Source organism: Python bivittatus, unplaced genomic scaffold (assembly GCF_059951505.1).
Source record: "Python bivittatus isolate LINGU-HERP-01145 unplaced genomic scaffold, Pbiv_v1 ctg000590_np1212, whole genome shotgun sequence".
In the NCBI taxonomy this organism is placed as follows: Eukaryota; Metazoa; Chordata; class Lepidosauria; order Squamata; family Pythonidae; genus Python; species Python bivittatus.
The window spans coordinates 9,276,741-9,293,235 of record NW_028277086.1 but is presented as its reverse complement, the minus strand read 5'-3'; the positions used below and the strand labels follow the sequence as shown (position 1 = coordinate 9,293,235).

The window sequence follows — 16,495 nt, the reverse complement described above, 5'->3', positions numbered from 1 at the left end:
AGAAATTTTGCACAGGAGTGCCCACCCTTTTACAGAATTACTTTGACCCTCCAAAATGCAAATCTGAAGTGAATTGATTCAACTCAACCCTGTGAATCAGAGCACAAATGTGAACTGAAGTGGCTTCATTTTTCCACTACAAACTGGAGTGAAATCTAAACTGATTGCACTTGATACTGATTATGTCTTCCCATTCAGGCCCTTTCAGTGTAAAATCTAATAAAATGTTACCGTCTTTCCTCCAGTTGGTGAAAAAAAAGGAGAGGATGTTTTTAATAACCAGCATGGTTGTAGTTAGAAGGATTCAATTTTTCAACACACAGGCCCCTTATTTCTTTTTTTTTAACCCAATTTTATCTAAACAACACTCTTTCCTACACACCATAATAATATTTTAGAGCACAGGTTTTAATCAGTGGGCACTCTTGCAATATTTTCCAAAGTGTGCAGGCAGTTAACGATTGAAGAAACAAGCAAGCCGCCTAAACACATGGAAACATCCAAATCTCACTGGATTTGAAGAGGGAGCCCAGAATTTTTGTAAGAACAGAGCTGGTGTGGTTGTTAAATGCTAGACCAGGAGGGGAGTGGGGGGTGGGCAGGGGGTTTAGGATCAAGTCCAAACTCAGCCCTGGAAGCTCGCTGGGTGATTTTGGGTCAGTCCCACTCTCTCAGCTCAACCTACTTGTCATGGGTTCATTTTATCTTTGAACTACAAATAAGGGAATTGACCCAGACCCAATAAAGACACATAGAACTGGAAACCTGGACAGTTGGGTTTTTTTTTTCTTTTGCATCTCTCTCTACGACTGGGGGAAACATTTATTTTACTAAACAGGGAAGCTGACCTATCAGCCACCACCTCCGCAAAAGCACAGGAGTTGCCAATTATAAATGCCTTCAACTGTTTCAGAAAATAATATCTTAATACTAAAGCTATATTCTAACTATCAATCTTCTACAGGCTGTTTATCTACACCAGTGTTTCTCAACCTCGGCAACTTTATGATATGTGGACTCCAACTCCCAGAATTCCCCAGGGGAATTCTGGGAGTTGGAGTCCACACATCATAAAGTTGCCGAGGTTGAGAAACACGGATCTACATTATATTCTTTAAAGTCCAATTTCACTGCATCTACCTCTATTGTATTTGTTTATTGCCGACCCCTATATTTCTTTCGTCACAAACCCTATATATCCCTATTGTCACTCTCTATAAAACTATAATCCTTTTCTATGGAGTTCAAACTGATTTTTATCGTTTTTGTTAGTTTCTGTGTTCTATTTCTCTTCTGTCCAAGTCTTTGCTTCTTCTTCACCCTTTCTGCTTGTGCATCTCTGGCTGGGCTTCTGGACTCTCCAAAGATTGACTCCAGCTGAAGAAAGAAAGAAATCTTTTCACACCCCAGTTTTTCCCGCTGTGACCTCATTTCCCATAGACTCTTCATCAGCAGGGCTTCGGCTGTGTTTATTCTGTCTATTCTTTAGTTTTACTCCTGGGCTTCGGGCTCTGTTTATTCTGTTTCTTCTATTCTCCCTCTAACCTGCCTGCCCGACATTGCTGCTTGATTGACAGCTGCTGTTTGATTGGCAGCTGGGTGGTCCTGACAAGGGGGGAGGGCTGAGAAGGGAGGGGAAGGAAGGAGCACAGGTGTTTATCATCTGCTCAGGTAGTCTGTCCTTCCACACTACCAAACAGGGCTGTTGTGGTGGTGGTGGTAGAGAAGCCCTGATGGAAAGAGTGCTGTGCATGTTATCTCCAGCTGGAGAAAGGTTAGAATACAAATCTAGTGAAGAAATAAACACTGTCTGATCAGACTTGGGCCATTCTAAAAGATTATTATTCATTAAACTTTGGAGATCCTTGAGTGCCATCTAGTGGCATCATGGTCAACGCAGCACCCAAGACGCAGTTGATATTTCTATTTATAGAATCATCTTTTAAAATCCAGTTTTCACATGGTTTTCCACCTCAATACACTTTGTGTTAACTTTCTAGTTAAGAGTGATGGATGGCAGGTGTTCATGACTGTGGCAGAGTCTATTTGGGCATTCCTGAGCAAAAAGAAGTCGGTGACAGATTTATTTTCTACTCCTGCTTGTAAGAGAAGCAGCGATGCAAAGCCCCACGCTTACCCAACATACACAGAGGCTTCCTGGCAAATTTTAGCCTCCCACGCCATCCCTTGTATCGACAGCAACAGCCAGCTGCCCAGATCCTTAAGGCAAATTCTGCTCCAAAGATGAAGATGGCAAAGGTTTCCTACAAGGAAGAAAATGAAAAAAGAAAAGAAAAGAAAGAAACAGCAATAACAAAATTCTGGAAGGAGCATATCCCTAGATAAAACAATTCTAGGAGCGTGAAAGACATTGTTCAGACAAGGAGAATATTCCACAACCAGGTCAATCCAGATGCACTGGCTAGGGTTGGTGGGAGCTGCAGTCCAGCAGAACTAGAAGATGCCAAGTTGAGGAAGGCTTCTTTAAAGCAAATCCAACCTCTGAGGATTCCCCACGTGTCCAGAAGATGTAAGGCATAATTACACCATTGCCCCACCCGTTATCCATCACAGATCACATCTCCTATGCCTAGACTCATAGGCATCGGGCCCTAGACACAATGACACCAAAGGAGCAAGATATGACTTGCGATGAAAGGATGCAAACTCCACTTTTTTGCATATGCATTGTAACATCACATGCAAATACATAAGGGCAATGATGCACTTTTTGTCACTTGCTCCTCCTTGTCCCCTCCTGCAGAGACTCATGCTAAGACGGCTCATTTCCAGACTGTGCTGGAGCCCGTGAGCCTGCCGTGAAAAATAAATCCGTTTAGCATTGAAAACTAAAGTTCTGCAAAACATCTTAAGGTGGAAACATTCTGACCCCCAAATATTCTATTCCAAGCTCTGAGAGCTTCATTGGAAGAGTCACTTCTGACCCTAGTAGCAGAAGTGGTCCAGTCTCAAAAGAGCCCATTTCAAGGTTGGAACCCTCCCAGCAAGGTTGGAATGGCCCATTCTGACAATGGAATCCTTCCAGTAAGTTTCCAACGATGGAACACTTCCTGTAAGGTTGCATTGACTGATTCTGACCCCACAGCACTTCCAGTAAGGTTGGAATGCTTCCTCCAATAATGGAGAACTTCCAGCAAGACTGGAACAAGCCTTTCACAGTTGGGACATTTTGATCTTGATTCATTTTGTCCACTTCTACAGGAAACCAAGAAAGCTCCCTCACATCAAAAAAGACCATTTGTCCCCTAAGCCCAGGATTGTCTATTCTAATGCAATAGTTCTCCAAGGTCATAAGCAGAGGTGACCATCTGATCTTATCAACTGGAGAGGCTAGTGATTGCAGAGTGGACCTTTGGCAATTACAGCATGCCCCTACCATTTCTTTTCTTCTTAAAATGACCAATTAACCCCCACATTCATTAATAGAGGGGGCTGTCTACTGGATCCTAGTTACACAACCAACCTCTCTTAGATGGGGATGCTTCTTTAGCAACTCTACATAGCCAATTTTAGGGGCTGCTCGCTCATGTGAATTTGCCCATTCATGCAACGGTTTTACTCATGATTCTGTATCTTCTATAGCACTAAATACCATCTAGTGCTTGGAAAGTCTTGTGCCAGAATGATTAATTAAAACAGTGCTTAATCAATGGATTCTTGAAGCAGATAGAAACCCTTCTATTATTTATTAAATTTGTATGCTGCCCAGAGTCACCCTCTGGGGGAGATGGGCGGCATACAAATTTAATAAACAAACAAACTAGCTAACTGTTTAGAGTTGCTCTCTACTGCCTATACTAGATCATAAAATCTTCAACTGAACCTTGGCAAGAACCCAAGGGGCTCTGGGTTTTAGGGCCTAACAAACCCAGAACTTTACCATCTTTGGTTCTGAATGGGGTGGCGCTGCCCCAAACAGACCCGGTGTGCAATGTGAGGGTCCTTCTGGACCCACGACTCCTGCTTGAGGAGCAGGTGGCAGTCATGGCCAGGAGGGCCTTTGTGCAACCTTGTGATGTGCACCAGTTGTGTCTGTTCCTGGTCCGGGAGGCTCTGCTCACAGTCACTCATGCCCTGGTCACTCCCAGGTGGACTACTGTAAGGTGCCCTACATGGGGCTGCCCTTGAGGGGTATCTGGAAGGTTCAGCAGGTACAAAATGCAGTGGCACAAGCAATTATGTGTGTCCCTAGATGGACACATGCTACACCTCTGCTCTGAGAGCTGCATTGATTGCCAATTTGCTTCTGGGTCCAATTCAAGGTGCTGGTTTTGACCTTTAAAGCTCTATATGGCATGGGGCCAGGTCACCTGAGGGACCGCCTCTTCCCTATTACATTTACCTGTCCCATCAGGTCCAGCAGGAGAGGCATGCTGCAGGTCTGGTCCACAGGACCTACAAGGCACGTTTTTTGTGCTGTGGCACCCGCCCTCTGGAACATCATTCCACCTGAGGGGTGGTTAGCCCCAACCTTCATGGCCTTCTGTAAAGCTTTCAAAATGTGGTTTTTTTTCAGCAAGCCTGGGGATCCCCTGGTAATAGGGAACCTGCATGTTGGCTATACTGTATGTAAACATCTTCCTTCTCATGGTCTTGTTTCATCCGTGTTTTAATGAGTTTGCAAAATGTTTTAATTCTTGGTTGTACTGTACGTCTCCCAGAGTCACTTTGGGTGAGAAGGGCAGCCATATAAATTTGACAAACTACAAAAAAAAAGAAATCCTTCAAGGGAAGGAAACTGTTCGATTTGCCTTGATGGAACAGTGATACTATCAAGAACTTACCAAAAGCAGCAACCAATATCCAGAAGCTTTTTCATATTCTCCAAAAGTGGTCAGGACGGCTAAAATCAAGCACCCCAGGACTATCAGAAATCTGGATGAAGACAGAAGAGGGAAAACAAAACATTGTCAGGTATTCTTTCCATGAGCAATTACCTAAAAGGCTTTGGGCAGAAGGGGAGAGAAGGAGAGGTTTTATCCTGAGGGCAAGGTTGTCACAAGCCAAGGATTTGATTGTGCCCCAAGAAATAGGTCACTTCAGCTCTTCTAATTGGCTTATAATTGTCTAATTTGCAGGCTATGAGCAAGCATGGATTTTATTAGTTAGAAAGAACTATTAGTATCTTCAGTCATGCATGGAAGAAAGGAACACACCATGAAAACAAAAGACTGCATTTTTCTCATTTCATACCACAGGGAGGCAGCAAACGTCTATGTTCAGAATGGAGTAATTAGCTATTGGGTTCTGTCCAAGACCTCCGAAAGTTATTTATTTTTAATGTGATAAGAGTACCCCTGGACAATATCCTTATCATATTTAATTTTGCATTTAAATGAAATGAAGTTGAGTGTGGTCTCAGCCTAATGAAGTTTCATAAAAGTCCCATCTCTTAGAGAGAACAAAGGTGGATTCCGGAAACCATTCTAATGGCTCTCTCTCTCTCTCTCTCTCTCTCTCTCTCTCTCGCACACATACACATTTTGTCCGCTGTCCCCTGAAATGCGCATGGGGAAGGAGACATTCTGAATTATTCCCCTCCTTTCCAAACATCAAGGTGGAACTCTCAACGTCTGCATGAGACACCAAACAGTAGCCATCAAGATTGGCTTTACTGCCTGGTGAAACTGCTGAGCTGACTAATGACCAAACAGGGGTGACAACCTCCATTTTTTCTTCTTTTTCATTTTTGACCGGTGTGCCATTTTCAGAAATGTCTTCATGTGCAAACGCCAGAACTTTCAGCTGGTTGATGGAACTTTGGGTGGTGTGCGTAGGTGAGTAAATAAATTATAGTTAGGGTTTTTTTGTGTCTGGGTTTGCGTCCGTGTGTCAGTTTTGGTGACTACATGGACAAGTCCCTGCAGTTTTCTTGGGAAGGTTTTTCTTCAGAAGTGGTTTGCCATTGCCTCCTTCCTAGGCTGAGAGAAAGTGACTTGCCCAAGGTCACCCAGCTGGCTTTGTGACTAAGGCAGGACTAGAACTCACCATCTCTGGGTTTCTAGTCCAGTGTCTTTAACCACTATTGTTGTCTAGTTCCCATGGAATGCTAAATTTCAGTGGGGAGGTTCACTCATCGCACTAAGTCATTATATGTTTGTTCCTTCTTGGCTAAACACTTGAACTTAGCCAAGTTGTTGGTTAGTTGTACTTATTATACACACACACACACACACACACACACATATACATAGTTATTTGTTTATATATGTGTGTGTGTGTGTGTATAATTTTTATTAAGAGTTTTTGCACAGATAAAAGACAAGTACAGAACTATATAAAGAAAAGAGAGAAAAAGAGAAAAAAGTGCAGAAAACGATATAGATAAAGAAAGGAGAAAATAATAATAAAGAAGCAACTTCCCCCCTTCTTAACAGCAGACTCATTATCCTTTCTCCCTCCTTAACATTACAGTAATCCCTTCATCCCTCTATTCGGTCCCTTCTCAATCATCAAATCCAGAAATCACCATTTCACTTTTTTCCATTTTCAGCAACAATCCATACAATGTTTCCAGTCTTTTATAGAAGTACTTATTGTCTTGTCCCTGACCAGTTCTACCATCTCTGCTAATTCTGCCATCTTCACCACCCATTCCTCCATTGCGGGTATTTCAATATTTCTCCATCTTTGTGCCTATAATAATCCTGCTACAGGTATCGAAACTCCACTTTCAGAACTGAGGTTCCCGGCTCAGACAAACACCAGATTTGAAAAAGATCGAAGGATTCCTGTTCTCCCTAGGTAGTAGAATCAGAAAAACATCATGCTTTCGTGAAGTATATAAAGGAACCTACCTAGTTAGTGTTCTGCCCGGGCTACAATACCTTAGCTTATTCAACAGATCACCTTCAGAAAAAGAAATGGAAGAAAAACCCATATTGGCTCATAAATAATCAGTGTTTAGAAAAGTATATTACATTTCGCTTAATTGTGGGGTTCATGTAACACACTGAAACCAAGGTTCAGGCAACATGATGCTTGTGTTACATACATGATTATGTCCAAGCCAATAAGTTATATTACATTTTACGTAGTCGCCTGGTTCATAAAACCTGCTCAGACTATGGCTGGATTCCCACAACACACTGAACCACAAACTACTACACTCCAGACTTTGTCCAGCCTAGTGAACTGTGTGAGTGCATTTCATGACCCTGCCTTGTGGTAGCCATCTGATCCAGATCATTAGCTCTCAACCACAGAGACAACTTAAGTTCCCCAAATAGGAACTCCATGCCCTTCAATCAGGATCCACCTAAAATGGAGTCTTATAATCTAATTCTACTCAAATCTTTTTAATGATACAATGCTAGGCTCCAAAGCCAGAGCGAAGTCTCTGAACAACTCCTTCAAAGGAGCAGAGACTTCACCGCTTGAGGTAAAGAAAGTGTCCCTTAATACCCACTTCTATAATAGCAAGACTCTGATTTGGGGCTGAAATATTAGACTTTTCCTAACCTGGCTTTCTCCTTGATTGGGAGGGTGCCAGATTGCAGATGTTTTCTCCAAGCAATGAAATCATACTGTAGAATCATAGAGTTGGAAGAGACTTATGAGGTCAACGAGTCCAACCCCTTGCACCCTTCAGGATTCACCACATCATCCCCACTAGATGACTATCCAGCCTGTTTGAAAGCCTCCAGTGAAGGGGAAGAAACCCCTCCATGTATCTTATTCCACAGACTGACCACTCCTCCTGTCAAGAAGTTCTTCCTCATGTTGAATCTGTATCTACATCCTTCAAGTTTCATCCCATTAGTTCTAGCCTTACCCACTGGAGTAGGAGAGAATAAGCCCCAAACCTTACAATGTGACAGCCCTTCAGATATTTCAAAAAACATCTGAAATAACCTCATGTTCCTATTCTTTTAGGATCCTATCCTATTCCTATTATACTGAAAGGGACCATATTGACATAGAACTTTTGAACATAGTGCCACACCTTAAGACAATAGTCTGCAACAGGTTCTAGGTTGGTCAAGTTATTTTCATTATCAGATTCATATCCTGTTATCAGATTCATATCCTGCCTTTTCTCCAGGAGCTGATCTGGGGATCTCCCTTTATTTTATCCCCACAACAGCAACCGTCATGTAGGTTGGGCTGAGAGAAAGAGACAAAGAGAGCATCAAAAAACCACCTAATGAACTTCCATGGTAGAGGGTGAACTTCTGCCTGAATGGCTGCCTCACTTAAATGGTAGTATTAGCCCCTTACAAAACTGTTATTAATTTGATTAATAACCTTTCATTCAGGAGGTCAAAGTGACACACACAGCACGCACCCGTTTTCCCCACAACAACTGTGTGAGATAGTTGGGCTGACAGAGAATGACTGGTTGAAGGTCATTCAGAGAGCTTTCATAGTTGAGGATGGATCAGAAACTGGGTCTCACCAATTCAGCCCAACACCATTATCACAACCCCACACTGGTTCTCACGTGTATAACTCTTTATAGTCTTGCAAAGGCAGATCTATAGGATATACTGGAGCCATGAGAAGGGCAACTGGAGGATGAATGTGACTCGAAGAAGCCAACCAAAGACTTACTAATTAGTTTACTTTCCAATTTATAGCTTTCCACCATATGCTCATGGATGGTTCTTTGCTTTTTTTAACGGGAATTATGAGCAGTGGATGAATAGCAGATGATTCACACCTTGAAGGTGAATTTGGATCAACAATACATCAGTCTTCATGTCATCAGAACTCTAATTTATCCTTGCAGAGTGTAACAATGGATTTATTGTACTTAGACAAAAAAAAATCTTTTATTCTATATTTCTGTAAGCAATTAATCAGCAACACAGAAAGCAGGACAGCCATCTGTACATAAAGCACTATTTTACAGGAAACTAGAAGCTGAAGCCTTCAGCAGAAGCTATCAGCATTTTCCAGAAAATGCTTTGCTTCGTTTCTTGAAACATTTAGCTGGACTGAGCAACAATGATTTTCAACAGAATATAAGATGTTCCTATTCTCTCAGATGACATGCTAGTATTTCAGACTGCATCCTTCTCTTGGTATCTTGACATTTGTTAATGCAGACCATTTTATCAAACTTCCAGCAGAGAGTATTACTGTAGCAAGCTGGGCAGCTTTATTTATTATACTGTCCAAATGGGCCATAAATCAAGGTGGCTTTCCTTGATGGAGCATGTAGCTTGGACAGTTGAAATGAAGATACTAATGGACTACCAGTGGCCTCACTGCACTTTTTACACTGGTGGGTGCATTCAGAACTTTAAAAACATGTTACAAGTACACTCACCAAGCAACTGAAAGTGTATCATACCCGTACATTAGATGGTAAGCTGATAGCCTTGTTCCCACAACCTCCAAAGATGTTCTCCACCACTCTAAGCTTATCTTTTTCCACTTCCAAACCAACCACAACTGCTATCACCCATCACTTTCTAAATATATATTTTAAGACTGCTCCCTGAGTCTAGAATAGGGCCAAAATCTTTCTTGGAAACACAGATTCTATTTAAGGTTGGCATTCTGCTTTGCAGCACACTAGCTTCTCTCTCTCTTTTTCAATTCAAGGAAGCTAAAAGAGAAGTCAGGTGAGACAAGGAGCCAGGTGACCACTAAAAGAAATCTGGGTGGACAAACCCATGGGCCACACATAATTGGGGACCTAAAAATGAAAGTGTTTTGCCAAGCAGCAAAGATGATTTTACTAAGAATGAGAAGAAATCTGAGATGGAAAATTTAGCTTAATGCACAAGAAATCCATTCTCTCCAGCCATGTATTTTGAGATAGCACAATCCATTGTAGACATGCACACAGAAACTGGTGTACCTGTAATGGATTGTTCCCAGACTAATAAGGATTCAGGAACAGTTATATAAACAACCAACTGCAATTCTACATCAAAAGGATCCACCAGCATGCTAGTTCACAGAAAGGTAATATACAAAAAAAAAAAGAGAAAATGACTGTTTCGATGTACTTTGGGATATATTGGTCCTAGACAAAAAAATAAATAAAAATAGTTCAGTTGCCAGAATTCTTGTAACCCCATCCATTTCTTCTCAATAAATCTTGCTAAAGGGAATTGTGCTTGAAAAATAATCACTTTCAGCTTTAGGTAGATGCCAAACAGCTTGCCAATAGTTTTTCATATTCCTAAGACAGCCTACCGGTGCACTGGTGTCTCTGTCTTTTACTTTCCCTCTCCACAGCTTTACACTTTTGAAATTTGGTACTGGAGAAGACTCCTGAGAACACCATGGACAGCCAAGAAAACAAACAAATGGACCATCAAACAAATTAGCCCAGAGTTCTCACACAAGTTAATACTGAAACTCAAGCTCAAGCTCAGATACTTTGGCCACCTAATGTGAAGAGAGGACTCTTTGGAAAAGACCCTGATGCTGGGAAAGATGGAAGGCAAAAGGAGAAGGGGACGGCAGACGATGAGATGGTTAGATAGTATCACCGAAGCAATGAATATGAAACTGAGAAAACTCTGGGAGGCAGTGAAGGACAGGAAGGCCTGGCGTGATATGGTTCATGGGGTCACAAAGAGTCAGGCATAACTAAGCAACTGAACAACAATCTCACACAAGACACAAATGACCAGACTCAAATTATCCTACTTCGGACACTTTATGTGAAGACTCAGCTCTCTGGAGAAGGACCTAATGCTGGGAAAGGTGGAAGGAAAGAGAAGAAGAGGATGATCAGCAGCAAGGTGAATGGACTCAGAGTGGCAATGGGTGCACTGTTGGAAGACCTGAAAGAGCAGGTGAGAGAAAGATCATAATGGAGAAAATCTATCTATGTGGTTGCTAAGAGTCAACAATGACTTGATGGCACATAATCAATCTCCACACCTATGTGGAGGAGTTGGAAAAAGATGGAAAGAGATAGGATAGCTTAACCACCTTAACTCTGTCTGCCATGGTGTCAAACCCATTGTACCACCATAGATTCTTATTGCTGTTCACAACCAGAAGAACAGCAACAGTGAAAGGACAGGAGGTGACTGTTTCCAGCCTCCTTTTCAACAGATGGGGGGACCTGAAAATGAATGCATGACTGGTTGGATCACTGAGGGAGAGGGAATTTATTGTTCAGGGAGATGATTCAGTCAGATATGAGGTCCAAACAAAGCTTCATTTTGTTCCTCCTGCATTACTCAAGGAATGCTCTAGGATGCATTTGTCATTCATGAGTCAAAAGTAAGCCCCCACAATATTTCACAGATAAAAAGAGAGCAATGCTGTAATTCTGTGATATATTGGCTATAGACTCCACAGTGACCCCAGACCTCTCACAGATTCCTCCTTTCTAATTGTTTTTTAAACACTGATAGATTTGAAGGGCACGTTCTGCATCTTTCTGAGATGTACTGTATTTAGTTTTGAGGCAATTCCTCAGGAAATGAAATTAAGGGAAAGGTTTTCCAGGAATTTTAAAAATAACGCTCAAAACTCAGCAAATCTTATTTGGTGGCAAGAATCAGCTAGAAACAAAACCTAAAGTATCCCTTGAGTCCTGCATGTGTCTTTGGATTCTAGGAAGCCATCTTACACCGCAGCTGACCATTGCTGCATCAGCCAAGCAACTCAATAGAAAGAATTCCCCCCTCCCCTATCCTTTCTAGAAATGGCCAGAGATTGAACCTGGGACTTTCTGGCCACTGGTCAGGAAGGATGGGAGTTGCAAGTCAGAGCCACTTGGTCACCCAAGGTTAGTAACATCAGCTCCTTCCCATTCTCATGAGTGGCCAATGAAAATGGGAATTGTAAGCCAGACTCAACTGAGCGCTCAAAGTTGGTGATGGCTTCCCATCAGCCTAGCCAGTGCCCTGGAAGAACGGAGATTGTAAACCATACTCATAGTTGCCTACTGTTATTTTAAAAGCATTCAAAGTATCCCTGCTCTGACTGTTTAAGTAGGAGTTGGACAGTTCAGCAGCTTCTCCTTGCTGGAAATCAGTTAGAGACTATGAACTCTTAGGAAATGGGTGACAGCTCTTCCGGAACAGGCTGAGCTGTACTGAGCTGAAGACACCCCACTGAGCATCTCTCTTCTGCTCAGCTTATCCAAACATGTCAGGACTTTTTTTAAGGTTTAAGTATTGTTGGTTTGGGGTTTGTCTGTTCGTTTGTTTTTGGCATACATTTCACACAGCATCTTATCTCCTTGAAACAAGAGAGGGTAAAGGTCTCCTTTTAAAATCACTGAATCAAAACGTTCAACATTTCTGGCCCTGCACAGAGCTTGCAAACAGAGAGATGGGAAGAGGGCCAGGAGTATTTGCCCTCAACCTGAATTGCATCCCCACAACCTCTCAAACTTCCTTGTCCTGAGGGTGCAACTCTGCTTCTTTTCCCTTGCCTGTAGATGTTTTTGGAAGCAGAAATGGACACAGATGAAGACCATGGACAGCTTAAAGTTTGGGAGATAGAAGGTCACTTGTTCCTTGACTGCAGCAAAAGCCCTCCTGTTCCATTTAGAGATGGTAGAAAAACTTCTTTTCTTTAACCTTTGTCAATGAATGCTTTGATGGCTCTGGCAAAATAGGTTTGAAGAGACCCCATCCCATACCTCTGGACAGACAGAATGTATCTCTCGGGTAGGTGTACAAAACCAGACATTCCAGCATAACATATGGTTCCTTCTCAAGTCTTCAGTGTGGCCTTGGAGTACCTCCAGAATTGTCCCTAAGGTATAGTTCCATGTGTCAAAAGAAAACTATTAGGTATGCAGGAGTATTCATATCCATGATTTTAACTGCTTTATTTTCATTTTAATTAAACTTGCATTGAAAATAAATTATATCAAATTTAGCTTTTGTCCTGACCCTGCCTAATTCTGTTCCCTGGATCTGCCAACCTTTTGGAATGCAACCCCGCAGCACAATGTTTAGAGTCAAGTGGGACCCACAGACTGCAAGAAAGTTCTTACCATATTCTTGGGATCCTCCAAATGAAGGGACTTGGAGACAATTTAGTGTCATACCCCTAAAGTTTAGGAATGTGGAAGTGGCCATCCCAGATTCAAGCACATATGAAGAACACATTATCTCTTGTTATTGTTCAATTGTTAAGTCGTGTCCGACTCTTCGTGACCCCATGAACCGTATCGCGCCAGGCCTTCCTGTCCTTCACTGCCTCCCGGAGTTTGCTCAGTTTCATGCTCAACACATTATCTCAAGGAAGGCTTATTAGTCTGTGTTTTCATTCCCTGTTGAAGTTATAGTGAGATTTAAAAATATATATAATCTTTTCAAATCCTGTTGGGCGATGTTCAATGCAACTGTTTTTGTTTCTCCAGAATTTGGAAAAAAAGGGATGCAGTTTTAAGCCAGAGGTGAGTACTCAGGCCTGCACGCAGTTCCCAGAAGAAATATGATCCTTCAATACCTCCAAAAATTGTTACCCAATTAGTAAAGTTTAATGTGTTACCAGGAGATAAATATCAGATGCAATTAGACATGGGTCTCCATAGAACGAAGGTAAGAGGGGCAAGTGAGGAAGCACACATCATGATGATGTGATCCACACTGTACCTCTTAGATACTTGTGTGTGACATCATGATGAAAGTACAAAACGGCACAGAAAATTTTGTTAATTTGGCATCATTGTGGCTAAATGCACACACCTCTGATCTCACTTAAAAGTAACCCTATTCTATTATATTTAATTACAATTAAATATAAATGAAATGAAATGAGATACAGTTTTTCTCCTGGATCCAGCCATATGTTTGAAACCTCAACTCCTGGCTCAAAGTCTCAAAACTCAAAGTCCAGATGCAATCCTCAACCTAGGAAGACAATGTACATCTTTTTTCCAGCCATTTTAATATAAAGCACCCATTGGAATATAAGAAGAGTTCTGCTGGGCTAGGGCAAGGTTCATTTCAGTCCAGCATGTTGATTCTCCTCAGCACTCACAAGATGCTCCCAGGGTTGTAAAAGAAGGAGATGGAGACATATCCTTCTTCTGCTATTATTTTCCTGTAGCTGGTATTTGGAGGCACGTTGCCACCATCCCAGTGGTAAAAGTGAATCAAAGCCTTTGACCAACCTATCTTTCACAAATCTATACAAATCTTTTGATAAGCCATCCAAGATAGCCAACACTTCATCTTCTGGTCATGAATTCCATAGGTTCATTATGTGCTGTCTGATGAAGTGCTTCCTCCTGCAAATCAGCTTCACTGCATGACTTTCATTTCCAATGTTTTAAGAGAGAAACTTCTCCCTATCTACTTTCTCCAGGCCATGCCTGATTTTATATATCTCAATCATATTCCCCCTCCAAACACCTTTTTCCAAGCAAGAGTCCCAGTATTCTAGTCTTTTCTCATAGGGAAAACATTCAAGCCCTTTGATCATCATTTTGGATGTCCTCTTATGCATTACTTTGAGATCTTTTTCAAAGGCAGTGACCAGAGCAGTTCATAGTCTTACCAAAGCAGATAGTGCAAAGATTTGTATAAGGGTATTACAGTATTGACTATTTTCAGTCCCTTTTCTTATGAACCTTAGCATGGGATTTGCCCTTTTCACTGCTCTCATACACTAAGTCAAGAACTTCATTGAACTATCCAATACAGGTAGTCCTTGACTTACAACCATTTGTTCAATGACAATTGCAGTATCCCAGGGTCATGTGACTGCCGTTTGCTACCTTCCCAGCTGGCTTCTGACAAGCAAAATTAATGGGGGAAGCTGGGTTCACTTAATGACAGCATGAGTCACTTAACAACCATGGCAAAAAAGTTCATAAAATTAGGTGTGACTTACTTAACGACTGCATCACTTAGCAATGGAAGTTCTGGTCCAAATTGCGGTCATAAGTCGAGGACTACCTGTATGATCCAAGATGTAAAGTCCCAATGTGTATCACTTTATGCTTAAATTTAACCAGCCCAACCAGGATACAAGGGTGAGGTGGTGGCAAAGGGAATGCAAAGATCCTTCTCAGCGCTCCCTATCAACAGTCATTTGCTGAACCACTTATGGATGGAGCCAAAGGAGCATTCCTGGAGAACTTGAGTAATGGACCAACTTAGCTAGAGGTCTCAGCTTTACCTGTGAAAGTCCATTGCTCCAAGACTGCTCTGAAAGATGGATCTTTTCTCAGTTGCATCTAGTGGCTTAAAATGGAATTTATGGATTTTCCCCTTCAATTATCTGTATGTTTTGATATTTGAGCATTTCATTCACCTCATTTTTAAGACTGCATATATAACTCAAAAGGAAGCAAAAGTACTTCTGGTATATCATTAAGAAATTGGCCTGCAGAACTTGTCCAATGAAGCACACCCTGAAATTTTTAGTGGATGAATAAACAAGCCCATAAATCTTTTCTATGATAGCTTCATTCCTAAAACAATTGTTCTTCGTTTCCCAAGAGCACCAGGGCAAGAAACAACACCCAAGAATATGATTCATGCCAGTTACTCAGCCAGGCAGCATATGTCCCACGCTGGCATGTCAATCATCTTGTGTGTACCCACTGAGGCAAGACAATCTAATCTCTACTTCATGAGGTTCTGCTCAATTTGCCAAAGTGCGTTTATCTCAAAATTAAGTCCACTAAAGAAATAAATTAGTTTTGACAGGCACCAGATTTTTTGCTGAATTCACCCCATAAGTGAAAGGGATATCAAAGAGCACCACTGGATTCTGGCAGTTTTGGTCAACCTAGTATCCTCCAGATGTCATTCCCATCAGCTCCAGCCAACATGTCCAAAGACAAAGAACTGGGAGAAATGTAGTTCAAAACATCTGGAAGGTACTGGATTGCATAACTTTACCTTTTAGAAAGATTCAATAGTTTTAAGCAGGAAAGAATTAGTTTGGATTCATGTCTTATGCTAAGTCACGTGCACGTCTTGATTTTGGCTTAGTATGCTGTGTAACCTTATTCAATTACTTTTTATTTAATAAATTGAGTTGAAGCAATCCCCAGTTTAGTGCAGTCTCGCTATGAAATTTGTAACATACCCCAGGGACATTTTGCTTCTATTGGTGGCTAGAGAATATCTAATTTATTGTGTCTCGCTTTCCACATCACATTAAGTTACGATTTTACCAACCTTGGCTTGATAAATAATCCCCAATTGCCTAAATTCATGCAATATGCTAAACCATTAACCATGATTTACAGGTCACAATGGCTGGGTTAATATCAGCCTCTAAGGATGCAGCATGATGTGAGAATGTAGTCTGTGTGTAGAACATGACTCATGCTCCTGTGCAGAGAAAATGGCTCTGAATCTATGGAATGGGTAATGTTTTTCAACAGTACCAAAAGGGAATAGGCAAAGATAGCCCTCCCCAAGTCGCAGTATACCCAGTGCCTCAACATTTGTTCCCCCCAAAAGACTGTAGTTTACCAACAAGAAGCCTGCAAGAAGTTTAATTGGAGCTAGTCCCCATGCTTTTCAGATGAATATCAGGCAATAGAACAGTGTTGTCCAAACTTGGCCACTTTAAG

The 16,495-nt window shown here is 41.6% G+C and overlaps 1 protein-coding gene across 4 annotated transcripts in view; it reads right to left on the bottom strand.

Moving 5' to 3' along the window:
• KCNQ3 (potassium voltage-gated channel subfamily Q member 3) overlaps positions 1-16,495 on the bottom strand; it is a 151,990-nt gene that overhangs the window by 34,462 nt on the left and 101,033 nt on the right. For 2 of the 4 annotated variants that reach the window (XM_088148956.1, XM_088148957.1), the window contains exons 2-4: positions 4,806-4,896; positions 2,138-2,264; positions 1,321-1,377 (exon numbers count right to left, since the gene is read on the bottom strand). In XM_088148956.1, the coding sequence (XP_088005082.1) occupies positions 1,321-1,377; positions 2,138-2,264; positions 4,806-4,896 (275 nt within the window). The remainder of the gene's footprint in view (positions 1-1,320; positions 1,378-2,137; positions 2,265-4,805; positions 4,897-16,495) is intronic. The other 2 variants (XM_088148958.1, XM_088148959.1) reach the window with 1 other exon arrangement.